The sequence below is a fragment of the Triturus cristatus genome, chromosome 2_2 (genome assembly GCF_964204655.1).
Source record: "Triturus cristatus chromosome 2_2, aTriCri1.1, whole genome shotgun sequence".
In the NCBI taxonomy this organism is placed as follows: domain Eukaryota; kingdom Metazoa; phylum Chordata; class Amphibia; order Caudata; family Salamandridae; genus Triturus; species Triturus cristatus.
In genome coordinates, this window is record NC_140582.1 from 713,700,010 (window position 1) to 713,727,481 (window position 27,472).

At 43.5% G+C, this 27,472-nt stretch overlaps 1 protein-coding gene across 7 annotated transcripts in view; it reads right to left on the bottom strand.

Annotated features, from left to right (window-relative positions):
• Positions 1–27,472, bottom strand: part of CFAP97 (cilia and flagella associated protein 97) — a 423,577-nt gene that overhangs the window by 203,812 nt on the left and 192,293 nt on the right. For all 7 annotated transcript variants that reach the window (XM_085641933.1, XM_085641929.1, XM_085641935.1 and 4 more), the window contains one exon: positions 7,954–8,222. In XM_085641933.1, coding sequence (XP_085498059.1) covers positions 7,954–8,222 — 269 coding nt within the window. The remainder of the gene's footprint in view (positions 1–7,953; positions 8,223–27,472) is intronic.

The following is a 27,472-nucleotide window of genomic DNA, read 5'->3' on the forward strand; positions in this document are numbered from 1 at the left end:
ACAATTAGTACGATGGGATTCGGCTCTAAGTGATTGGGAGCATAGGTGTAAGAGAGGCTGATTGAGATGGTGTACGGATTCTCTGGAGCATGTAAGCCTCGACTGCTCGCTAGTGCCTGGCTCCTGGCTCGGTCTGGCGCAGACGGGCTTACCTCTGGCGCACCTCCGGCGCGCCAACGACGCGCCCGCTGCGCTCGTCCACTGCGCTGCCGAAAAAAGCACATGATTTATAATTGCGGATGAGAAAGATAGGGGGGCGTGGCCTCAATGAACGCCGGAATGGCGGCAGCGCTGAACTCCGCTGCACAGCCTGACCAGGTGAGCCTAATGCCCAGAATCAAAGTGCCAGGAGGGGGGGTTGTGGAGGATAATAACACCAGAAATACGTGACTCTCAAAGTTTTAAAAGTTCCAAAACACACACACTCCCGGCTTCCGCCTCAGGAGAACTCACATGCATCAACCGGCGCTTGTATTCAGCGCCCTATGTATGCTCGGCGGTGGGCGTGGCCTAGATAGGGGTGTGGCCTCAAGAAGGGGGCGTGGCCTCAATGAACGCCGGAATGGCGGCAGCGCTGAACGCCGCTGCACAGCCTGACCAGGTGAGCCTAATGCCCAGAATCAAAGTGCCAGGGGGGGGGGGGGGGGGTTGTGGAGGATAATAACACCAGAAATACGTGACTCTCAAAGTTTTACACACACTCCCGGCTTCCGCCTCAGGAGAACTCACATGCATCATGTTCTCTGTTTCTCATGTTTCTTGTAATGCTGCCACTATTATTTATTTTTCCTTCAAACTACAGTTCATGTGTGTTCAATTCCTTTTGAGACCTGTAATATTCGTATGCATTACATGCAAAAAACTTTCGTAAGGTATGGTTTAGCTTCCACTCCCTCAGTTGATAGCTGTAGAAATCCAGTTCCAATCAATCAATCAATCATCGTATTTATATAGCGCACTACTTACCCAGAGGGTCTCAAGGCGCTGGGGGGGGGGGGGGGGGGATCCGCTACTGCTCGAACAGCCAGGTCTTGAGTTGCCTCCTGAAGGCGAGGTGGTCCTGGGTCAGGCGGAGGTGGGTGGGGAGGGAGTTCCATGTCTTGGCGGCGAGGTAGGAGAAGGACCGCCTCCCTGTGGTGGCTCTGCGGATGCGGGGGACGGCGGCGAGGGCGTGGCTGGTCGAACGGAGCTGGCGTTTGGGAGCGTAGAAGTTGAGGCGGCCGTTGAGGTATCCTGGGCCTTGGCTGTGTAGGGCTTTGTGTGCGTGGGTGAGGAGACGGAAGGTGATTCTCTTGTTGACCGGGAGCCAATGCAGATCTCTCAGGTGTCCGGAGATGTGGCTGCGACGGGGGATGTCCAGGATGAGTCGTGCTGAGGCGTTCTGGATCCGCTGGAGTCTCTTCTGGAGTTTGGCGGTGGTTCCGGCGTAGAGGGTGTTGCCGTAGTCCAGACGGCTGGTGACGAGGGCCTGGGTGACAGTCTTCCTGGTCTCGGTGGGGATCCACCGGAAGATCTTACGTAGCATGCGCAGGATATTGAAGCACGACGAGGAGACGGCGTTGACTTGTCTGGTCATAGAGAGGGAGGAGTCCAGGATGAAGCCCAGGTTGCGTGCGTGGTCTGTTGGTTTGGGTGCGCTGCCTAGGGCGGGGGGCCACCAGGAGTCGTCCCAGGCAGAGGGTGAGGATCCCAGGATGAGGACTTCCGTCTTGTCCGAGTTCAGTTTCAGGCGGCTGTTCTTCATCCATTTGGCTACCTCTTTCATCCCTTCGTGAAGGTTGGCTCTGGCGGTGGCGGGGTCGTTGGTAAGGGAGAGGATCAGCTGGGTGTCATCGGCGTAGGAGATGATGTTGAGGTTGTGCTGGCGTGCGATGTCTGCGAGAGGGCTCATGTAGATGTTGAAGAGGGTTGGACTGAGTGAGGAGCCTTGAGGGACGCCGCAGATGACTTCAGTGGTTTCGGATCTGAACAGGGGGAGGCGGACTCTGTGTCCTTCCAGCGAGGAAGGAGATGATCCACTCCAGTGCCTTCTCCTGGACTCCGACGTTGCTGAGGCGTTGTACTAGGGTGCGGTGGCAGACAGTGTCGAAGGCCGCGGAGAGGTCGAGGAGGATGAGGGCCACTGTTTCTCCGTTGTCGAGCAGCGCTCGGATGTCATCGGTGACTGCGATCAGGGCGGTCTCGGTGCTGTGGTTGGCCCGGAAGCCAGACGATGTTTTACCCGCTTATCATCCTAATAAGATGATCCTGTAAATATCTTTCTCTCAGAAGCTATTTTAGTTATTGCTTTATGGTCACCTTTCTTATTCAGAATCTCACTAGTTGTCCGACCAACATGGGCTATTAAAGATCCTTAATGTTAATCCATGAATTTCCTAATAAACTGAGTACCAACTATTTTGTCCATATAATTAACCACATTCAGATCTTACACCATGTGTCTTAGTTCATCAATAGAACTCAAGACTAACTCCAACAATTCTAGAATAAAAAAAATCAATTAAGATCTTGACCTACTTGGCGTTTGGTCTCAGAACACAGATGAACTAAAGCAATTTTGCTTCAAGCATTTTATTTATTACGAATTTGGGCACATTATAAAAAATTGCTAAAATTCTGGATCAATTCATAAATAAGTTCAGACGTTCAATTGCAAATATGTATACTAGCTGTATTGACATTTGAAGTTTCCCGAGCAGCTATTTCAAAGTTTCACAAAGGTATTAGACTACCACATGCTTTGAGTTGGATTTCAAGCCTCTGAAGACCGTGTTTACTTTCTGGACAGTATAGGTTTTACTTCCTTCTATATGAGGGCAACTATAAGTCTTTACTTCAAAAATCGAGTAAAAACTACCAGAGATTAAAGTTGTGGTTGTTGTAATACTTTTAGGTTGAAGTCAATCACTCAAGAACCCACTATCTCCATTAATTGTATTAGTACTCCGAATATCACCTCGTCTCATCGTGTGAAATGGACTTTTGGTTATGAACACAAACTTCTCAATTAATCTCCTGTATATCATCAAAATAGCAGACTCTACAGGTTTCCCTAGTAATTCCTCTCTTCTTTCTTTTCTTTTTCCTTCATAAGCCTCTTTAGTGTTTCTTACTTTTGAAGACTGAAAACATTCTTGGCTGCATCCATACCTTCTTAAACCTGTTGGATCTCCTCTATTTTGACTACTACATATAGTGCAACTGAATCACTTTTGCGAGCTTTTAGATTTTTTTATTCTTCATTTATTAATTTTTCAACATTAGGCGTAAGACTGTTTTATTTAGCAATCAGGTCAATGGCTACATCCATACCTTTGTCAGCCTGTTGGATTTCGTCTAGTTAAAGGACCACATTTGATGTGGCTACAACAAGCCTTTCAGAACTTTGACATTATTTTCTTCAATTAATGAAATTACATTATTAGAGATTATTAGAGATTAAACTATTTTATTCAGAGATCAGTTCAAAATTGGGCAGCTTCCCTGGGCCTATGTGACGTCTGGAGAGTCTGGAACCCACGAGGCTCTCAATACACTCACACCTAAGCGGCGCACCACATGCACTCGCGAATTGACGTGATCCTCATGCCCGCCCCTGAATGCCAAAGGGTATCAGACATTGTCATCCTCCCCCAAGGACTCTCCGATCACTCAGCCCTACTTCTACACCTAGGTAAAACCACTGACACGCCTTCACCACTTTGGCGACTAAAAGCCTGCTTCCTGCAGGACAAAGAGGTCAAGAAAGCGATAGGGGAGGAGCTGCGCCAATACTTCCTTGCTAATCTAGGGTCGGTCCCATCCTCGAGCATCCTCTGGGAGGCAAGTAAAGACACCATCTGGGGAGTAGTCAGAGGTCAGGTTTAAGCACTACGGCTGACTCGAGGCGCAAGCAACATGTCTTGAAACAGCCCCACGAGACCCCAGACGATCTGCAAGACAGACAACTCACGGTCATACGCGATGAGATTAAACATATCTCATTAGAATCGGCCAAAATGCTGTGGCATTCCTCTGTGGCCCGAGTGTACGGCTGGGGCGATAAGAACGGGAAGCTGCTGCACAGCCTGGTCTCCTATCCTCTTGTCAACCGGATAATTCCGAAGTTCGCAACCTCTCAGGGACCACCAAGCACACATCACCTGCAATCGCACAGGTGTTTGCTAACTATTACGCCCAGCTGTACTCCGCTCATAAGCCGAAGCTTCCCTCCCAGACATGTTTAGCCAAGTGAAGGTCCGGCTCCCCTGCCTCACGGAGACCGAGGCGGCAGACTTAGACCTCCCCTTCACCCCAGAGGAAATACGTAATGCAATCTCTTCGCTGAAAGCCGGGAAAACGCCGGGACCGGATGGCTTCCCAAAGGAGTACTATGCCGCTTACCAGGACTTATTAGTGCCCCACCTCTCTGACTAGTATCGCCATGCTGCGGAGGTCGAGTCCTTCCCCTCTGAGACAGACGTGGCAACCATAGTGGTGATCTCCAAGACCCAACCACCCTAGTCATCCTGCGCGGACTACCACCCCATCTCCTTAATTAACACTGAGTTTAAGATATATGCCACGATCCTGGCCCAGCGCCAGCGTCCACTCCTTATCAAGCTAGTCCACCCGGATCAATGCGGCTTCATGCCAGCACTCAGCACTAGCAACTGCCTGAGGCACCTCCACCTGGCTCTTGCAGACCATCGACTCCTTTCGCCCTATCTGGCGCTCCTCCTGGTCGACTTCGAAAAAGCTTTCCACACGGTGGACTAGCACTACCTAGAGGACGTTTTAAAGATGATGGGCTTGGGTCAGCAATTTAGACGCTTTGTCCAAGTTCTCGACTCTAACCCCAAAGCCAGAGTGCTCACCAATGGGGCCATGTCCGAGGCGTTCTCAATTCGAAGAGGCACAAGACAGGGCTGCCCCCTCTCACCACTCCTATTTGCACTAGCAATGGAGCCCCTGGCATGCCTTGTTCAGTCGGATGACTTGATCTAGGGCTGGGCGAGCCACCACATCGACAAAATCGCCGTATACGCGGATGATGTCCTGCTTTTTCAGGCAGACCCACCCAGCTCCGGCCCTAGGTGTCTCTGAGCCATCCAAACCTTTGAGAACGTCTCAGGACTCCGGCTCAACCAGGTAAAATCGACCCTAGTGCCTCTCCAGGGATCGCTTCGAAAGGCAATCATCCATTCCCATCAGGCGACAATATTCCAAATATTTGGGTATATGGATCGCTCTGCTCCACGAATTAGAATGGGCATTAAACATTACCCCACTAGTCAACAAAACTAAAGAGGATCTCAAACGTTGGCAAACCCTACCACTCAACCCACTCGGGAGAGTTGTTTTGTTTAAAATGATGATCCTTCCACGGTTTTTATATATTATCCAAAATACCACCTTTCACTTCCCACGCAGCTGGTTCAGGGAGATAGATAGTGTGGCTGCGAGAGTCCTGTGGGGAGGGGCGAGACTTCGCATCGCCCTTGCCCGATGCCGGATCCCACCCTTTGATGGCGACATTGGCAGGACCGATCTTCACCTATACTACATAGCCACCAGACTTTTAGTCCTCCACGACTGCTTCACCGGGGGATGGTCTAACCCGGCCTACAGAACAGAGCTCAAGGACATGGAGTTCCCTCAAATCCAAGCATTCCTATATGGAAGCCCAATAGCCAAAGCAATACCATCAATAACCAGGGCGGTCCTGATGGCCAGGCGTACGGCCCTAGGACACACGCAGTGGGACAAAAAACTGAGCCAGCACACACCTCTCTGGCAGGGTAGGTGGTTGGGTGAGGTGACGGCGCTCACGGGGTTCAAAAGATGGGATCATATTGGCATATCATTGCTGGGCGATGTATGGCTGGGCAACCGACCATATTAGGACGTTTCAAGACCTGCAGGGAAGATACACCCTCCATGCGTCACAATTTTATAAATACTTGCAGCTGTGTCATGCTCTCGGCACACACATCTCAACGGGCACAACAATCCCTGAGTTTAGCCCGCTAGAGGCTCAGGTCTTGATGGGGAACTTGGGGAAGGGGAGGGGGTGGTGGTTAACCCAGACATACCGTACTCTTATTAATAATAGCCTGACAACACTCGCTCCAGTCAGTGGGAGAGATGGCTGGGCCCTCTGGAGGAGGAGGACTAGCGTGATGCCCTTATGGCCCCCAAAACCATCACCACTTCAGCCAGACTACGCCTAATCCAACTATATTATTTACACACCGCCTATCTCACCCCAGAACACCTCTACAGGGCAGGTCTGCGGCACTCTCCGAACTGCAGGCGATGTGGACAGGAACTGGCAGATTTTTATCACATGATCTGGACCTGCCCTCGCCTTGCCTCATATTGGGCTGCAATGGGGTCCGAACTCTCACACATCCTGAGTTGGCAGGTTCCGCATGACCCCTTAGGACTCATCCTGGGAGTAATGGACGGCCTAGACGGATCCCGACTGACAAATTATTCCTGGGGACAGCCATCACGGTAGCCAAACGTGACATTGCCACGACATGGGTGCAGTCTAAATCCCCAAGTATAAGCAAATGGCGCCAGGGCGTAGATTGGTGTGCCACACAGGAAAGACCCAAACACAAAAAGGTCTGGGGCAAATGGATGAATCACTTATACGGATTAGAATTGTACGCTATTTAATTGCACAAATGTATGGTTTATGCGCTGTGGTTGAGAACAGTCACTGTCACTTATATCCAAGCAATGCAAATGTATTATGAAGCGTCATGGACCTTTTGTCAAAAGTGTCACACTATTATTTGTCTACCTGCTCTTAAAAAATCAATAAAATTGTTTATCATAAAAAAAGTTGCTTGATTTTGCATTCAGGGTTGTTGCAAACAGATCTATTTCTAGAGTTTCCCATTTCTGAAAGAACCTCTTGAGTACCGATTGGTTTAGTTCCCATACATAGAAACATGAGGCTTGTCTGCTCAGTCTGTCCATAACACTACACACAAAATGAATGCAAATTACAGAAATTGTTTGAAGCTTTACTTTCTGGTCCTTCTGACAAAGAAGGTGCCAAGTACCATTCTGTGTGGAGAATCATGCAAATATTGCTACCAAGTGTTGTAGGCAATTCAGCACATCTATAGCACCAATTTACCTGCAGACACAAAAAATGCACAACCCCAGGTTTGTTGCAACTTAAAGATAAGGTAGCTGCGGACTACAAGGGTACAGCTCCATCTCCCCTTGCCAAGCAGTGGCAAATATAAGCAGGTGTTGTCACTTCCTGGCCTCGTGGAGCCACAAACAGTTGCATGGTGCCCCCGTGATGTACTTCAGAGCCATAGCTGAGTAAAAATTTCAAGCTCCAGTCTCGAACCTAGAGAATATTCATCTGAAGGTAAAGAACCTGCGGGATGAAGTATCAAATATTCAACAAGCATTGGCATAGCCAATAGGTCTCGCCTTTGGGACCTTATAAGTGTTTAGCTATGCAACAGTTGCATAACTAAATACTTATAAGGTCCCAAAAGCGAGACCTATTGGCTATGCAAAGCGGCCATGCGGCCGCGAAAGTGAAAGTGATCACGATCACGATCACATATCAAAGCGGCAAAAGTGAAAGTAATGGCGGCAGAGCGCGGCGCGCGCGCCCGCACACATGCACTGTGTCTCTAGGCTGGTCTGGTAGCACTTTTTGGAGCCCTCTCAATAAGTCTCGCCAGACCAGCGCATGCGCTGGGTCAGGCGAGACCTAATAAAACTGGACTTTCAAGTGCTTTTTACAAAAGGGATGCCAGTGCACGTAATGCAGAGATAAATGCTTGGGAAAACATCCAACAAACTATAACAAGTTTGGCTTCTGTGAAGGAAAAAAAATATTCCTTTGTGGTTAATGAAATTGTGTTCTCTTTGCACTGTACAAATGTTCTATGTATACCTCAAAGATCAAAAATACCTAGTTACCAAACTTACCATATTATCTTTTTCTATCCTTTGCTGTTCTTTCTGCCGATTGATGGTGCTGTGATATAACTTGGAAGGCGGGCCAACAGGTTTCTTGGGAGTAAAGCTTTTGTTTCTTGGTTTTGTCGCTTGTCTTGTAAGTTCTTTCAGCAGCCTTTGGTTTTCCCTTTCAATATGTCTCACTTCATCACTTGTGAAGGAATAGTTCTTTGACCTTGTAGTGGCGGGGTGATCAAAAACCAAATCTCTCTGATCCTTCTTATCCAAATGCATAAAAGCTTTGAATGTAAAACATGTAAAGTTATAGTGGGACAGTTAACTTGAATACAAGAAAAAGTGATGCACAGAACATGCCATTAGCACAGATATTCAATGTGTAAATAGGGACTCCTCTGTAAACAATGACAGTTCCCACGGCAAGGAAAACACTAATGTATAGACCATACCCCTGAACAACTATGTATACATACGCAGTATAGGATTACTAAATACATGGGCCCCCAGACTGACTCAAACATTTTTTGTATATTGTATTAATAACTCAACAGCTCTTTAAACCCTAATGTACAAGATATATTAGTTAATTCCGAATATTACATAAATTGAAAAGACAATATAAGATCTTATGAAGACTCATCAATAACCCAAAGGCATGATCTCTGGCCTATAATGATCATGCTTGTGTGAGATTATTTGAATTTTACAAATGTACTGCTAATCATGTTGTTGGACTGAATTTGAGCCCATTGAGGACAATAAGATATATAAAGATACAAAAAAATAATGATGGTGTATTGATGTTTGAAAGTGTGACTGTATGTATATTTGATTGTTGTCTTTTCAATGTATGTAATGTTGTGAACTAACTGTTATATATTGTACATTAGGGTTTTAAAGATATGTTAATAATAAAGTGTAAACAAATATTTTTTAAGTCTCAGTCTGTTGGCCCATGTATATAGTAATAATGTACTGTATATGTCTGCATAGTTGCTCAGGGGGTGTTGTATAGAAAATATTAGCATAAAAATTTCTAGGTGGAATTTCTTTATTTTGAGCCCTAAATCCAACAAAAATGTTGTCATCTGCCTGAAACATTAAATAGCAAATGTAGAGTTCCTATTGGTAAAGACTGTCCAGAACTGAAATTACAGTTGCCACTTCTAGGAGGTACAGAGCCCTTTGATTTACCCTTTCAAAAAACAGATCGATGTGTTCATAATCTGTAAAGATTTGACTAAATATCTATTGCCATAAAAGAGAACCAGCATGCATCGTTCAACTTGACAATTTAAATAAAAACAAACTTTTATTATCGTACAGCTCAACTAACGTCATCTAAAACATTCACTTTTGCTCGTTTCTTGCACACACAATGAGCACTCATAGGGGCTTCTTTCCCTTCCACACGGCACTTATTTAGAAATTATGTTTTAATTTCGCACAAAAGAATAGCCTCTTCTACTCCTGAAGTGACTGGACAATTACGGAGATGTTTTAGCAGAGTGTTTTACTTTTGACCTTAACTGCCAACAGCTAAAAATAACAAGCATTTGTAAATGCATTAGGTTTCGCCTATGTGATTAATAAAAAAGCTGTTTTTTGTTGTAAGTTGTAGCTTGCCGAGAAGTTGTATAATATAGGTTACAGAAAGTCTGTTAACGTGTTATGAGTTGTTTATGTACAAAAAGGTAATATATTGTGCTGTTTCTGGTGGTATAGTGTGGGCAAGAAATAGCAAAAGTTTGAAAAATGAAATGAAAGAGGGAAACGGAGGTAATTGATGTAGAGTTGTGGGCCCCGGTATCACTGCACCTGCTGCACCATTGAAATCATGACCCTAGTGCCAGCAAGGTAATTGCACTTTGACTGCATATTTAGAAGCTAAATATAGCAATATTTGTTGTTTAGAGGAGTTCTGACAATTTTTGGCCACAGTGCCACTGAACCTGCAGCATTATTAAAATCAAGGCCTTAGTGCCTGGAGGATAACTGCACTTGTGACTGCATATTTAGTAGCTAAATATAGCAATATTTGGTGGAGTTACGACAACTTTTGGCCCCCTTCCACTACACCTTCTTCACCATTCAAATAATGACCCTGTTGTCTGCAAGGTAACTGCACTTGTGACTGACAGTTTTGTAGTAAAATGCAGCAATTTTAGGTGTTTAGTGGGGTGCATAGAGCTTTTGGTCCTGGTGTCATTGCACCTACTGCACCATTCAAATCATAACACTGTTGTCTGCAAGATAACTTCACTTTTGACTGCCTGTTTAGTTTTAAATTTTAGCAATAATCTGGGTATAATAGGGTCCATAGAGCTTTTGACCCCGGTGCCGCTGCACCATTCAAATCAATTATTTTTCAACTGCAAGGTAACTGAAATTGTGACTGTCTGTTTAGTAGTAAAATATAGCAATATTAGGAGTTTAGAGGAATTCTGACGACTTTTTAGCCTGGTGCCACTGCACCTGCTGCACCATCAACCTGAACCTGTGCCTGGAGCTTTTTGTTCCCGTGCCACTGCACCTGCTGCACCATTCTAATCAAGTCCTTTTTAACTGCAATGTAACTGCAATTGTGACTGCCTGTTTAGTAGTCAAATCTAGAAATATTATGTGTTTAGAGGAGTTCTGATAACGTTTGGGCCCAGTGCTACTGCACTGGCTGCACCATTCAAATCATGACCCTGTTGTCTGCAAAGTAACTGCACTTGTGGCTGCATGTTTAATAGTAAAATATCGCATAGCTCTTGTACATTAACTTTATTTTTAACGTGCAATGTTTATTACAACATTTTAAATTTCATCCTAATGAACAAATAGATTAAGTTAAAAAAAAAAATCTAATAATGCCTAAAGTGCAAAGAAAGGTACCGAGGCATGAATAGGAAATGACACAAACATACTAAGGCTAAAGTATCTGCTTTACACAAATAAGTAAAAAAAAGAAAGCATTCTACCATACTGTTAGAAGATTTCTGCCTTTTCCGTGGGAAGAGATCTCTTCTGGACTGAGAATAGTACAAGTATTGTAATCAAGTGGAAGCTAACAAACAGCTTTAGTAGAACAGAAGGATCGTAAATGCATGCAGCCATGGGAAGTTAAGAAAAGAAAAGTTCCACAGTAAGGTAAATGAACACAGTAATTTCGAAACGAGAACTATGAGTCCCTTTTTTAAGATATATTAAATACATGAGATGTCAGAGGCACAGCGCAAGCGCTCCACAGGTGAAACCTAAAAAGTGATCAATGATAATTTCTACAGCAAATGCATATGCTGGCATCTTAAAAGAGGAATAAAACTGTAATCAAGATTACAGGTTTATTTGGATATGCTAACTTCAAGTAATATTCTAGTTCTATCTAGGATTCCAAGAAAAACAAATTTATACTGGAGAAGTGGTTGACTATGGGGGCTTCGGTGTGCCATAAAACAAGATGGCCATCATCATGCACTCTCCTACTCCAAAGTAACTGATGTCTGGGAAATCCCCAGCATTTTGAAGTGAGATTTGTCTCCACGGAAGGTGCCCCCACAGAGGGCATAAACTGGTCTGTTATCGACTCCCTGGGCCTGCACCACTACACACACTCATAAGTGGCTCAGAGCGCTTCACAATGGACTGACATGCCAACATTTCAGAACAACAAAGCGGGAGATTTTGAATACAATACGAATACAAAATCGGGAGAATGTATTTTTCTCATTAACTTCTACAGAAGCAATTTCAGGCGTGAGACTGCAAAGATAGTCATTTTGGCTAAAAGAAATTGGGAGTTTCCCACTTGAACCGGGTCTGTTGGCATGTATGAATTAGGCCTGCAATGGAAGCAGTGAAAAGTTTCGGCAGATTCTCCGAGCGTGCACTAATCTAGAGTTGCCACAGGAGAGTGGCTAGGGAGTATGAGGTCTTTTTTTTCCAAGTGCCCTTTCTTGCCAAGGCTGTTCACAAGTTGGAAGTTCGCTTTAAAAGATGGCTGTACCAGAGAGATCTATGCATGGCCCAGTTTGGGGGAAATGTAGGAATTGAGTTCATGTTGCGGTATGGTGCACGCTGGAGGTGTGTAGGTCAGACTCCAGGGGTTACATTCATGAATTAACATTGCTCTTTGTTCATAGGTCACAACTGGCACCCTTTTTTCTAAACTAAACTTGGACAGGCACATCACGCATCAGAGTTTGAATGCTGTTAGTTGGTGGCTTAAACATGGCACATTCACCAGCCCCATCTCTAGAGGAAGTGAAATTCGTGCAGTTGCCAGCATTCATCTCTAAAGGAAGTGCTATCATTTGTTCCCATCTTAAACCTCTTGCCTCAAGCCCTACACCAGTCGACTTCTCACTGCAGGTACTGACAAAGGAGTCACCTCTTTGGGCAAACATATCCAATGGGTCGTGTTTGGGCCTTGGACCAGAACCCCCAGCTCCAATGGAACCTCGCAAGCACCTACAATATGCCCAGGGCATCTGCATATTCACACCCTGACCTAGACCACACAAATACAATAAGTACATTCTCACAGCACACAGACTCAAAGTCACATACCTCTCATTAGCCACCAGACACCACTGAACTGCTGAACATACTCTCCAACTCATACTTAACTTATTAACAAAGGCTCTGCACCAATGTGCCAGACATTTCAGGCCGCATCTTCTAATGCAACCTTACCACACTATTAATGGCAGAAGCATACCCCCACGTTTTAGATATCTTTGTTTCCGATGGGACAGCATCCAGAGTGGAATGCGTGCATGTAAGGGTTGAGGTCCCAACGTCATCCACGAGTCCTCTTGGTCCTGCATCCCCGGTAAACAAACAACAACTGTATGGAGCTCCACACATGCCATTTCATACACCCTGCAATATTCTACATCCTCTACAGGCTTTTAGACAGAACAAGTATTTCTACAGAAGAATATCTGAACTCCTTTCCATTTCATCTGTCCAACAATCCCACAATACCAAACATAATGACTTCAATCAAGAGACACCTTCCCCAAACTCACTGGCAAATTCAATGTGTAACAGCATGTTAACCACACAACACAGTAAAAATTCTCAACCTCTTCTGCTCGACATCATAAGCAATCGAAGGGAAACCTCACATACCACTAGACAAGATTGCCAACCCCACCTTACCCATCATGCTCCTCAATGTCCTCCCAACACACCAAGGTTTACCCAAGAGGGATCAGATACCACAAGGACTTCTCCATCAAAAACCTACATTTTGTATTCATCTCATTTCCTGCCATCTCAACATCTGACATTACACACCTTTTTAAATTACTAAACTGAATGTGTGGTAAACCATGTGACCACCCACACTCCAACTAAAACAAGCAAGTGCAACAAAACTTTCCAGCATCCTGGTGCCCTGGCTGCATGACTACCAAACCAGCTTCAGATCATGCTGCAAAATGGAGACAGGTGCCTTACAAATCATAGACAATGCCATCCAGACCACAGATAATGACACCTGCTTAGTGGTAGTGCAAGACTTCTCAGTTAATGCCATACTCATCCACACCCAAAATTCTGGGAATGGGATTCACTAACATCCTTCACTAATTCTCCTCTTACCTATCCAACAGACACCAATTAATTCTCATGAGTACATCCAGCTCCCAGAGGAACCCTATCACCTGCGGAGTCCCGAGGATTCCATTTTGTTACTATCATCTTCAACCTTCAACACAAAGCCCCATGGCATTCTACTCGCAGGTAAACATAACAATTTCCCAATATGCCAAAGAAGCACAACTGTACTTGAAGTCGCCTTTGCTCTGAACATGCAACATCTCAAATGCTGTAATCACCTCACCCAAGCCTGAAAATCCAGCACCTACTTTAAGTCCAGTCTCACAAAACAGAATTCCTATTATTCACCAACAAGCAACAACTAGTCAAAACCTAGCTTAATGACATGAACCCGAACAGATTAGAACACCGACTTTCACCCACTGCCAAGTCAGTCAAGATTTACTGTGGACACTGATCTCACCCTCAATGAGACCACTAAGAAAGCAAAACCTAGTGTAATCGTTCCTACCAAAAAGCAACTTTAGAAAGACCACTCCAGCCCTAACACACTCTTTTTAGATGGTGGCAATGCCCTTCTCCACTACCTTATAGACTCCACAAAGCTTACCCTTCATGGCATTCTAGACAACACAGCACTCCTCATCAATGATCAAAAGTGGTATGATCACAGCGTCTCTGCCCTGATGGAACTGGACTTGGCTCTCCTTATCAGACCATGCCACATTCAAAATCAGCTGTACCCTGCAGAAAGCCATCACAACTGGTACCTATCTGGTTGGTGAGTTCACCACCTACAGTGGCTCTCAGCACACTGACAGCCAGCCAGGAAACCATCAAGCTGGAGAAGTTCAGCAAGATAAAAAAAAAAGGCCTTCATTGTATGCACCTAGAACATGGAAGAACTTCCCAGTATCCATCAGTATTGCCCTAACCCAGTTCCAATTTATGAACAGTTTGAGACTCGCATCTTCAATGTCACAGAAACTGGATACACTATATTTAGACTGTCCGGTTTTAGGTTTAAACCTATAATAACTGATAAAACCCCACTGAAAGTGAAATAGCCCTCACCAGTGAAAACATATAAACACTGAAAAAACACCTGCACAACCACAAACTAAATGCCATTCAAAGAAAGGAAAAAGAGAGTGAAAGAGTATTTTTTTTTTCTTCTTGAAGGGGCCAATACAATGTAATTTTGTTATACAAGCTAGCAGTAAGAAAGTCTGGGCTAGCATTATTCTGCTTGAGTTTTGTTGTTTAGGGATTGCCACTAAAATATTGTTTCTTCTTCCTTTTGTTTTTTTCAGTTTTGTGGTCCTTGGTCTAAAGATGCAGGTTTTAGAAGCATGTTTTAGGTCTTGTTTAATTATTTTATAAAATGTAACGAATCAGGAAATATCTGAATCATATTTAATATTTTGGCAGCGTTTGATTCTTTCACTGATATGTAAAATGGCTGGTTTCATAAGAAGCTTTCCTAATATGTGTCATCACATTTACCCACAGAGAATGGGTAAAAACTCTCAATACATCAACCCCCAGTTTCTAGTCAGTCAGTATTGATAGTAGGCGAATTGCCAACACCTTAGGCTTTAAACCTTCAATCCAAGGTATAGTGACAAGTATATGTGAAAAGAGCGCTATCACCAAGCATCTGGGATAGTGGTTAAAACATGACACCAAACTTTTGTAAAAACATGGAACGCAGTGTCACTTGCAATGCTCTGTAAAAAAGGTTCTTTCCAAGTTCAACAAAGATTGGAGTGATAGTGTTTGTTTTTGCAGTGATTCAGCTACGTATATGAAAAAGTTGTATGATGAACTGTCAAAATTGATCCCTGAGCTAAAGTGCTTCCCTGTAAGAGATCCTTGCCACTTGTTAAATGGTATGCTGAAAGCATCTTTACAATCTTCAGAGTTAATGAAGAATACTATTGACTTTTTAGTCCATTCTAGTGCACGGTTTTCTTATGCACAGGAACTAAAATGCAACTATTTCTCATTTTGTGCTTTGTGTGGCATCAAAGAAAGAGTCATCCCAACTGTGTTGCTTAGCTAATGGTTCTCAGTCCAAGGGGCTATGAATGCTGTATTATCCATGTGGCAACCATTTACAGAATTTTTGCTGAGTGACGATGCCAAAGGCAAGAAATGTGAGGATCCTGGCCACATATTGATAGTGATGTGAAAAAAAGTACACTCTACTGCATTCTTAGATTTTTACGGGAAAACATAACTGCTGTAGTGGACATAATGAAAACCAGAGTCTGAAAACATCCTTGTCTGCCAAGTGTTCAGCATAATTGGTGTAGATGTGAAACATCTCCTTGAGAGTAGGCTGGGCGACACCTTAAGTGACTTTGGCACTGCAACATGTTCCATGTTCGAGTGCTTGCCACTTGGTAAGCAAAGCAATGGTGAAGAGCAATTCAGGAACTTTCATTTTACAATGTATGAGAAATAATTGCAATGAGGCCTAGAAATGTCCCTTCACCACCAATGGCATTTGAAGTAAATGAAACCTCACTGTGGTACTGCTTCAATAACTCTGAGGACATACGCACCCAGATCAGCACAAATGTTGCAGAACCTGTCCTGAGAATCGCAATCTTCAAGTGAACCAGTATTGGCATGGAAAGCCATGTCAGTGGCCAGAGTTAACAAATTGTGTACTGGCTGTTTTGGCGTTGCTCATCTCAGGTGCCAATTTTGAAAGGCGTTTTCACAGATGTTTACATGGGAAGGAAACAGCGAGCACACATGACCAAAGACTCACTGAAGAAGTATTGTATGGTGTACTACAGTAAGTTTAATTTGCAAAAATCTATTTGGACCTCATATACACTATACTTACACTGTCTATATACCATGCTCTATCAGTGCAGAAAGCAAGCAATAATGAAAGCAAAACTTTACATAAACACCGGAAAATCACTGTTTCTGTCATTTTTATTGGTGCAAAAATGTGTAAACACTGAAAACAACTGTTTTTTGTAAGGTATTGAAATCACTTGAAAACACTGACAAAACCCCACCAGAATTTACCAAAAATAGAAACTGAAAACAGGAAAGCCTAACTATATTGCAAGGTGAAAACATTTTCAACTGAGATTTGCCAAATTGTTACTAGAGTGAACCAGACGAACAAAGGATTGCTGCTGTAGAAGGCACAACTACCACAGTGGTTTGAACACTTTGTCGCAGATAGTCTGGAAACAGGTCAGCCAGAGTCATTTGGAGGGAAGCTAGAGGAGGAACAACGTAAGTGCTCTTGGAAGAGTTGGAAAATAAGTGGCTAGCCAACATTTAAACTTTCAGGGGGAACGGTTCTTCTGGATCTCTTTAGAAACACATTATCTAGCTAATCAAAACAGAAAGAGCCCATATTTCTACTGGCCCACCCGTTTAATGACAGCTTCCCAGGCACATCTTAGCCAGACTATTAAAATATCTTGAAAGAGTGCTGAGGCTGACCAGAGAAAAGATAGAAGACAGAGTGGCCATGCTGGTGCTTTTCTCAGATATCTACTCTGCTGCCCAGTCAGCTAGGAAATCCTACAGGACTTGTGGTTGAGTATAGCTGAAGGTATCACACGCATTATCAACCGCTCCTTCCCAAATACTCTAGATATGAGCTGGGACAGAATTAAACAGTAATATAAAATGGAATACCAGAACACACAAATCCACTGAGATAGTTTCATTTCCATACAAGGACAAGAAAAAGGAAGTTGGATGCTGAAAAGACAGTTATGTCAAACCACAATGTAATGTTAAATTGCAAAATGTATAAATGTTTATTTTCTGCCACAACTCTAAATATGTGCAGTGTCCTGATGTAACTTTCCCATGAGCAGCAAAACACCCTAGTAATAACAATATTTTTTCCTTTCTAGAATGGCCCTTCCCAGAAAGAGAAGTCATTTTATGTCTCTCTCAAATGTAACATTTGAACTGTGAATTCAATTAGCTTGAATGAGGATTGTAATGTGAACTAATTTGGTTTGAAGGTCAAAGATATGTAAGCTATTGTCATGAGATTGGTCTTCAATAATATTTCGATGCCAACACCCCAAGCCTGAAAAATTGCAAATGGTCAGCAACAGAGTTGGGCCAAGGCTAAATCCCAAATGTAATCACAGTAGTTGCTCGCATCCCTAAAGGCACAATTTTTTGGGACAGGGGAGGTATAGGTATTTTGAGGGGGAAAATCAATGTAGCACTGACAATAGACATGTATTTCGTGTGGCTGTGTTCTGATTTTGGGTGCGTTGGACTCTGTCGTATTGAAGTAGAATATACTGCATTCAGGTACACTAAACAGGACCACTTGGGGAGTAGGACAGTACTAGGCTAACAACTAATCCAATCACAAGGAACCCAATGGTAGATAGTGTAGCGAATGGAAAACATATCATGTTCCTTCATAGAATGTTAGGTGGCTTAATAAGTATGCCAAGTGTAAAACGGCAAAAGCAGGAGCCACATAGCTATACAACCATGCTGCAGGAAAGCCACCATTCACAACATAGTCATGCTCCTTTTGTGGGGAAAATAAAGTGCTGCAAGTACTTTGCCGCCACTCAAGAAGATATATCGCTCTATTTCACTACTCTGTGGGGTTTAGTCAAAACCCAGAGTAGATAGTATTCTTGTTCCTCTGTGCAGGTGACTTTAACAATACTAATGACATGGAGAAGTGTAAATTCATGAAAAAGTAAAGCACGTCAAAAGAAGCATAAGTGCTGCTCCAATATCACAAGCTATATGGCTTGGTAAATGTGTGGTAATGGCTACACCCTGCACTAAAGAAATATATGAACCACTCCATTGTAGATGATACGTCCTCTGCAGAGTCAGAACACTGCTACCTACTGAACTGCGGCACACAGTATCAAAGGCTCATGTTACCCAGAATCATGGTATATCAATTATGATCAACACTGGAGCGGAAGATAGACACAAACTACAGGAGGAGGAGGTACTGGAAATTTAAAAACACTGCTACTCTGTGGTGCATTTTGTAGAGCCGTGAGGGAACATATATTAAAGCTTTACTTTAATAATTACTTCGACTGTGCAGATCGCTCTAAATTGGGGGAAGTGTACAGGCGTATGATGTATAGCCAAGGATAATGGAATTCAGACACTAGGCTACCATGCTAGAATCAAGCCTGGAAGTAGTTATCAAGCCAACAGGGATAAAATGCTGAGGTCCAGGTGAGAGACGTTTGCTAAGGCAGCCAAATGTGGGGCTGCAGAATCAGATCGTCAAGGGGTGCTAGGAGGTATGGAGAGAGATAAATCTGAGTGCAGACTTAGCCTGGCTACTGAAAAAATGAGGTATGGAACTCCGATTTCCGAAGCATTAGGAGTGAAGATGGTAAGGCAATGGTGTAGGACGTGGCTATCATCAAGAAGGCACAAATGTGCTTATGACATTGCACTAGGTAACTTAGAGTCAACCGTGATGCTGTGGACTAGGCTACCAGTATCCAAGATGGGCTACATTTTGCTTCTCAAAATGATGTGTTAAAGACATTGCTGCACATACTAACACATTTACCCATACAGGTGCCATTCTGGCTCTTTTCAGGATCAAGTTCTCTTCTATAGAACTTGTCTGGCCAAACTCCAGAGAAGCAAAATACCCTGGCAAAGTCCAATAATAGGGGTGGGATGTCAGACCCTAACCTAGAAATGTACTACCTGGTGGCAAAGGCAGGTTATGAGTCAATCCGGTTTGCAGAGCATTAGAGGGTTGCCCTCACAACCATGTATCCATTATCGGGTCTTGGCACAATCCTCTGCAGGATTAAAAAACGCTAGGTCTAGAACATCCAAGGATTTCCACAAGCAATCCCCCACCTCCGCATTATTGGACATAGCCATAGGTATGCAGGAAGAAAATAAATTGTTACGGACATTATAAAAAACCTACACTAGGGAGCTTGGCTGTGTTGACGAGTACTGGTAGGAGTAGAGGAGAAGGTATGGCCATGATGGAATACCTGACAGAGACTGGCAACACTTATTTGGTCAGACCAATTTGATCTCTTACACCTACAAACACAAACTACTGCAGTTAAAAAAAAAATTTTAAACAACCATTATAAGCATACAACACATTGACACATCCGTCACAGGTTCTCCTAGGCCCTGGCTCAATCCCACTTTCCTCACGCAGCTAACCCCATCGGTCAAGCAGCGTCCAATGCAGGCCTTTATTCAGGGAGTCCAGAATCCAGCATCGCCACTCCCAATGATGTATTTGTGATCCCCACCACATCCTAATAGCTGAGCAACCCTAACATCTCCCCAGTCCCTGTCTACAAAGCCGCAGGGACACCATCGTCCCCTCCAGCACCAATTCCTGTTCACCAACCACAACATCTCATCAAACTTGTGTGGGAAGCCCAGGCCATTGTTGACTTCCTTCTCCAGCAACATGCACCCATCCATACCAGTCTCCCAGTCCCGTACCCTGTGAGCCATCACACCCCCATTTTTGTGCAATATATCTCTCTTAGCAACCATACAACCTATGTTAACCATGAGTTTCTAATACTGCGTCAGGTCAGTGGGGCCCCAGATCTCAAGCAGAGCGAGTAGGGGTTGTTGCTGTATGCATATCCCTATTGCTTCCTTTAGCGAGGCTGCAACAGCCTCCCAAAAGGTTCTCAGTTTTGGACTGTACCACAAAGTATGCATAAGGGAGCCCTCCATCGCACAACGTCGAAGGCATCACGAATCTCCCACCTTCCCCATTGTCAACAACAAAGTCCTTGTGCAATACGTCCTATGAAGAATCTTCAGTTGAAATAAGCAGTAAGTCACCTTAATTGCTACTTCCACAGGGAAGCCCAGTGCTGACTGCCAGTCTGTCATCTAGCTCAACCAAGTCCTGTTCCCAGTGACTCCTCAGTCATACCAGCTCCCCTTGTGTACTCCTTAGCAGCGTCCCATACGTTAGTAAAATGGCCATCGTCCATTGCAGTTCAAATTTTTACCTTGGGAGTTATACACTCCAAAAAGCTGCACTGCAAATACCCAGATGCGCAACGGTTGAAACTGGATTCAGGTTTATTGTTTGGGACTGGCTTTAAAGATGAAAAATTGAACTATAGATGGAGAAACTCTGGCAATGGAACACAGATTGGCGAAGAAACTTAGGAGTTTCTTGGTATGTTTCTATTCCTAGCAAAGGGCTGGATTGCTATAAAGCTTCACATCAACTGAAAGGGTGAGTTCTGCATATGTGCAAATGTGATTAACTTGAATAGCCTAAATTCCGTACAAAACCTCAGCTGTAGAATGTTTTAACTACTCCCACAGTAAACAAGGGCAGCTTGACTATTACTTCAGCTGAAGATTCAACTGTGGCGTTTGTTTTACCACTGGATTTCAAAGGTGGGGGATATAACAGGAACCTAATTGCAATATTCATTTTTTGGCTTTCTGGATAATGCACAATAAAGTAATAAAAACAAGTTGCCAACAATGTTAATCAGAAACCTATTTATCGTACTATGAAACTGGTAAACACACTTGAGCTACTAGCATTAAATGTCAAATGATGAATTTGCAGCATCAAAATTATTTACACAATTACAAAGCACACCTGCGAAAATTCTTTATTGCGAAGAAGGGCCAAGACATCAGCATGATCAGAGACCTGTTAGACTGACAAGGCTATGAGTGAGCAAGAGAAGTGCTTTTCCAATCCAGCCGACCAGTAAGTAAAATGGGAACACATATTAAAAAAAGGTTTAGGCTTTTCTCATAGAATGCTAGTCAAGGCTGACAGTCTACAGTGTGGGTAAAAATAAACTGCTAATGGCTCAGGATGCATGCGTACTTATTGGGTACAAAATCACTCTTCACTGATCCAGGTTGCATATATCTGTCTTGATTGATCTTGCACGTTATAACCACTGTTTCTAGCATATTTGTTTTGTCTTTGTGCTGTCATACACTGCATCCCCTAGTGTTTTCCCTGCCTTGCACAACAGGAGACACCCTGTAACACTTCTCTGTTTCCATCTCACCTTATACCCCTAAATACTTAACACAGAGTTGTTACTGGCCTTATCGAGACCCAACCCGACTCCCTAGCCCTCTCACAGTGACCAATGTATCATCAATAAGCAGTGCTTTAAGTGGGAAAAAAAACCTGGGGGTGCTCTAAAAGGGGCGTGGTTAATGTCTTGAAGGGGCGTGGCCTATCCGAGTAGGGCGTGGTCTAAATCAAAATAACTAGCACTGTGTGCTTAAGAAAATCATGAGTACCGGCACTTCTCCGTGTTCTCCCATTGAGTACCGGGACTTCTCCTTGTGTTAAGAGAGTACCGGTACTCCTAGTGGCATGCTGTGGTCAGTCTCTAGGTTATGGGTGCTTGACAGTTAATGTCGAGTGGATTCCGGCGCTAGGTTGCGGCTGCAGCCCTACACTCCGAGCCGGCATTTGATAAGATAGCGCCTTAGGCGGAGAGAAATTTGGCGCCCTTGCTAATAGAGACTGAAATGCGGCAGCAGGGGGTCCTTTTTGTGTTGAGCTAAGCAGTGACTGCCCCCTGGCCTGAACCCAAACGCCTCGGGACCTCCCCAGCTCACCTAAATCACCGATAGTTTAGCTGCCTCACGGTGATGGGTCTGTTGGTGTGTGTATCAGCAGGGGTGAGACGGTGAAAGGAGCGCGAAGAAAGGGACAATGAGGTGTTAAAACAGGCCGGCCCTGCTCACACCCTGACAGCGCAACAGGACAGGAAGACACCTGTGTTTTTCTAAGCTAGAGGTCTCGACATTGGAACTGTCGCGCTGTGAGTTATAGGGAAAGTTTGCAGATCCGTTGTCTGTCAGAGTGCCTTGAAAGAAAAAAAAAAGTCTGCTTTCGCGTAAAACTTCTGCTTCTCATGTTAATGCCCTCGGGCTAAGTTCACGCTATATATAGTTACAACAAACGCTAATTACACCCTGCAGCTATGGGCAGAACTTGGCCAAAGGCACTTTGAACAGTGAAGAAGAAAATGCTGATAGTGTACAAGGCTGCCTTGAAGCCACGCCCCCAGACACGCACCTCCCAGGCTCACCCCTATCAATTTGGTGAGTACCGGCACTTCTCTTTTTCCATTTAAAGCACTGCCTAACAGTGCAGCAACAGTGGGCAGAGTCTGAGCACCGGCAGTTTTTTTTTGGGCCCTCAAAACGGGTCCGAAAAAAAAAAAAAAAAAAAGAACGGACTACCTTTAGTAGCCACGAAAATAGAGCCCGATAGAGACCCGTTTCGAGGCCCCCAAAAAAAAACTGCCGGTGCTCAGACCCGGACAGACCCGGCCCACTTAAAGCCCTGTCAATAAGATTAGAATTTTCTAATCCCCTCCCCAACGCTGTAATGTTTTTTTACCTGTCCTTTCAAACTTTGTATATTTATTACTTGTTCTAGTTGTGACCCTAGGGGTTAAGCAACAATACGCTACTCTCTGGTTTAGTTGGTGAATAGGTCAACTGGTTACATACACTCTCTGGCTCGTTCAAGTCTAACGGTTAGATACCACTTAAATTATGTCTGGCTCGAACAATGTGAGTAAATTGATTGGATACAAATACACTTAACTGGTTGAGGCCGTAAGTGTATGGGTTAGGTGAAAAAAACACTGCTTGCTGGCTCAGATAGGTCAGTCTATCGTTTAGAAACCAATACAATGCTCACTATACAAGTCTAATGCTTGGGTACCAATACACTGCTGCCTTGATTAAATGATGCAAGTCTATCGACTAGGTATAAATACACTGGGCATTAGTCAAGCAGCAAGTCTATTGGTTGTGTGCTAAGACATTGCTCGCTAGTTCATAAGGAGATTCTATGGATTCTGCACCCATGCACTGCTCACTGGTTCAGTCCGTGATTCCATCATTTGGAAACAGATCCACTCCTTGCTGACATAGGCTGTGGATACCAAAACACTGTGCATGCAATAACTGGGTATCAATACACATCACAGTGGCTAAGATTAGAAGTCTACTGGCTAGGTAGCCATACATTGCTCACTGATTATATGGGTTGGGCACCAAAACGGTGCTCGCTGGATTAAGCGTCAACTTGACTGGTTTAGTACAAATATACTGCTCTATGACTGTGAGTAGATCAGGTGGGTATCAATACCCTATTCACAGACTCGAGCTGTGAGCTTGCCAGTTGGGTACCAATATCATAGTCAACAGAATGGGCTCTAAGTCGGTCTGTTGGGTACCAATCAATACACCACTTACTGATTCAGGTTGAGTCCATTACTTAGATATCGATTCACTGCTCATTTCTCATTAATGTAATTTGATGACCAGTTAATGGATCAGCTGAAAATACTGACTTTCTGCAACCCAGCTCAAGGTGGGATGCAGAAATCTGTAGTTAACTCACCAAAATGGACTTCCTGGGGGCAAGTGATGAATTTGCAGCATCAAAATTATCTACACTCTTACACTTCTCTGAGCTTCTTCAAGGATGACTGGAGGATCAGTACATAAAGAGACTGGGACCAGGTTACACTGTTAAGCCATTCCAAAGGGCATAAAGTGCTGGTCGACTCACTGGATGCTCCATATAAAATGGATACAGTAATGGAACCAAAGTTGGCTGGACATAGCTCTAGAATAACAGGAGCCATAACAAATATAGCAGCAGAGGAAGTTAACAGGTTATAAGCAAACAGAAAGAAAGAGAGGGAGAGAAAAGCAAAAAGATTCTATCAGGACTCAGCCAGCTCTGTAAAAATTAATGGAGAAAGTAAAAACTTCTCAAAGCAGCTAACAAAAGGTCCTTAGGTATGTCAGCTTTGAAAGGAAAAGATATGATGGGTTTTACTAAGCAGTTTCTAACATGCAAACCCTGAGGAGCAGAAAGAAAAGGTTAATAAGTTGAAGCCCTGGTTCTCCATTGTAGAGCTCTTCATTGAAGTCATAAACACTAGAATATGTCTGCGCTTCCTGTGTGGACCCTGGAGCACTTCTTTATATGAACAAACCATTTGAAAATTCTATAGGCTATTAATATCCATCTGATTTCATGATTACGTACATCCTATGATATCCTATCATATTTATTTTACTTGAAGAACACAATGATTCTGAATACCAATTGTAAACCTGCATTGCAGCACTTTAGATCATAAAAGTAACAAGCATTGGCATAGCCAATAGGTCTCGCTTTTGGGACCTTTTAAGTATTTAGTTATGCAGCACAATATCCCTGGTGCAACAACGTCAACTGTTGCATGGCTAAACACTTATAAGGACCCAAAGGCGAGACCTATTGGCTATGCCAATGCTTGTTTTTCATTAGAGATGTGCGGCTCTGAAATGACAGGGTTTTAGTTGCAGCGTTGTAGGTAACACAAAACAGGCGATCTAAGGTAGGACAGGAACTGCAGAGCTACGTTTCATATTCAGAGACTCGGTGGAGTGAGTGTTGTAGGCAGGCGGATAGTAAAGCATGCACTGAACATCAAGAAATTATAACACTACCACACCTTTAGTTTCACAGCACTGTCCTGAAATAGCCATACACAGAAAACAGACTACAGGCGACCTTTTACCCGGCTGGAGCACAAGTGCAACCTCTTCATGAGAGTGCAGAGAGGTGCGCGAGTACAGCGTTAGACCGTACTGCTGTTTTATAGCGCTTTATAGCTATGGGAGGCACTGGTTCTGAAACAAGTCAGGCAACTTCTGAGCAGCAGTTGCTATGAGCCAATACAGCCCTGTCACAGTAGAGACAGCTGTTATCGGACTCCTATTGTGAAGCGCCCCGACACCTTCGGGTAAAGTCCGCGCTATATAAAAACGCATTAAATAAATAAATAAAAACACCAAACAAAGGTTCTACGACATACTCATTTGCATCATACCCAGAATCCTTTGCATGCGGGTAGATAACTAGTTCATGTTGCGTGCCTGTAATAGTTGGTCCCTTTAAGATATGACTCTGAGAATATTCAAATCATGAGCGAAATACGGTTAGGAGGAGACCTGAACGGTATGTGTGACATTTGCATGTCTTCTCCGATCGTTGCTAACACAGAGGTGACCGTGACTCATACACAGAAGCATGTATTGTTCTAGAGGAGCATCTGCACGGGAGCATTGTAACAATGAGAACAAGTCTTCTAAACTGACAATTTAGGGCTCGAAGTGCTCGGGAAGCATCTGCCATGAGTTAAGAGAAAGTTGTGAAAGAAAAGTCCACAAGCAAAAAGAAGACAAGCCTGGAAGAGCGTGGCGCGCGCGCACTTGGGGGCGGGGGAGCGCATTCCAGGCGGGGGAGCGGACCCTTTGAAGTGCTCCCAAAAAGCGGATTGCATGGCGGCACGATGCGCGTGATTGTGTGCTTGCTAGCCATGCAATCCGCTTTTTGGGAACACTTTTAAAAGCCCCTATAGTCTCGCTTTGCGATCGCTTACGCGATAGCAAGGCGAGACCTAAAAATGTATGAAGAAAAATGCAACCTAATGGGCTTTCATTGTAAAGAAAGAAAAAAGGGTCCTGGCGCTTTAAGAATCCATGATGCTTCTCTATCCACAGTGCAGACTAACAGCAGTTTGCCTCAGAGGACCATATCTTTTTTCTGGTAATACATTAAGTGACCTTGGAGCCATTACTCACTTTTCAATGCCCAACAATAATAGCCAGGGAGGAGGGCAGGTTGTATATGATGTCAAAGAAGATACCACGATGCAGAACCAAGATTACAAGTAACCTTTGTAAGAAACTGGCTCTATATATATTACCTTAGTCACAAAAGAATAGACTCCTTGGCAACAGTACATTTCACTCAACAAGCCACTTACATTCGTCGGATGAGAATGGATAACAGGAATATGGTCAAAAGGGATACAACAAATTATATTTCTCGGTTCCTTTTGGTATTCTTATGAAAGAACAATTGTACTTATTGTTATTTCATAAGAATACCAAAAGGAACCGAGAAATGAGCACTAATAAAATTCCTCATTTTCTATCAATAGGTCTTTTGACTTTTCATGATCAGAATACGAATGAGGACTGTATTCGGATAAATAGACTAGTGTCCTGAGGTTTTTTAACCCGGAGTTGACATAATCAAGGTATTAAAGACAAATAGTTTTCATACATTACTAACTTGCAATACTTTGAATTTTGATTTTAATTTATTGTCGTGTTACTATTACAGCGCACATGTTCTATCTAAATAGAACTTTGTCTAAAATTATATGAAGATATTTTATGGACCAGATACACGGATAAAACCACGGCAGGATACATAAGGATATATGTTTCCAAATAAGAAATGTGAGTTTAAAAAAAATAAGACTGACAATCAATGCCTAACAAATAGGAGAGTATGTGAATTGCATTTCTTTGGCTATCTGTTAATATGAGGAAAACTCCTACCAACTGTTAAACATAAGCCGTAGTGTAGATGTCATAGCCTTAAATGAGACTGTAACATGAGGAGTACCCAAAAAATACTTGGACTATCTCATAGTTTATAAATATGTTCTGTGTGCACTTTATAAAGATATTCCACTATAGTGCTAAGTGGTTTCTAACAGCGTATAGAACCCATATACAATGTATAATTCCAAGAGTGCGTGATATGTATGAAGGTTAGTCTCACCTCTTAAGGTGTGGTATGAGTTGTTGGACAGTAGGATGAGTCAAATAAGGAGATAATTAATTTATTTTGGTTGCCACTAAAATTATTGTATATGGTTTTTTTTCAGATTATTGCTTTTAATTGTTACTGATATTGGGACCTTTTATAACATTTCCTGAAGAAGGTGTTGGCTGTGAATCAGTGCCCACCGAAACGCGTCGATGCCCCTAAAAACGGAAACCACACGAAACCTATGTTTGTTTTTGTGACATATATAACGGAAGTGATATCTAGTAGGGGCACAATTGATGAATCTTTGATTTGGTGGTTTTCTTTGTTTCA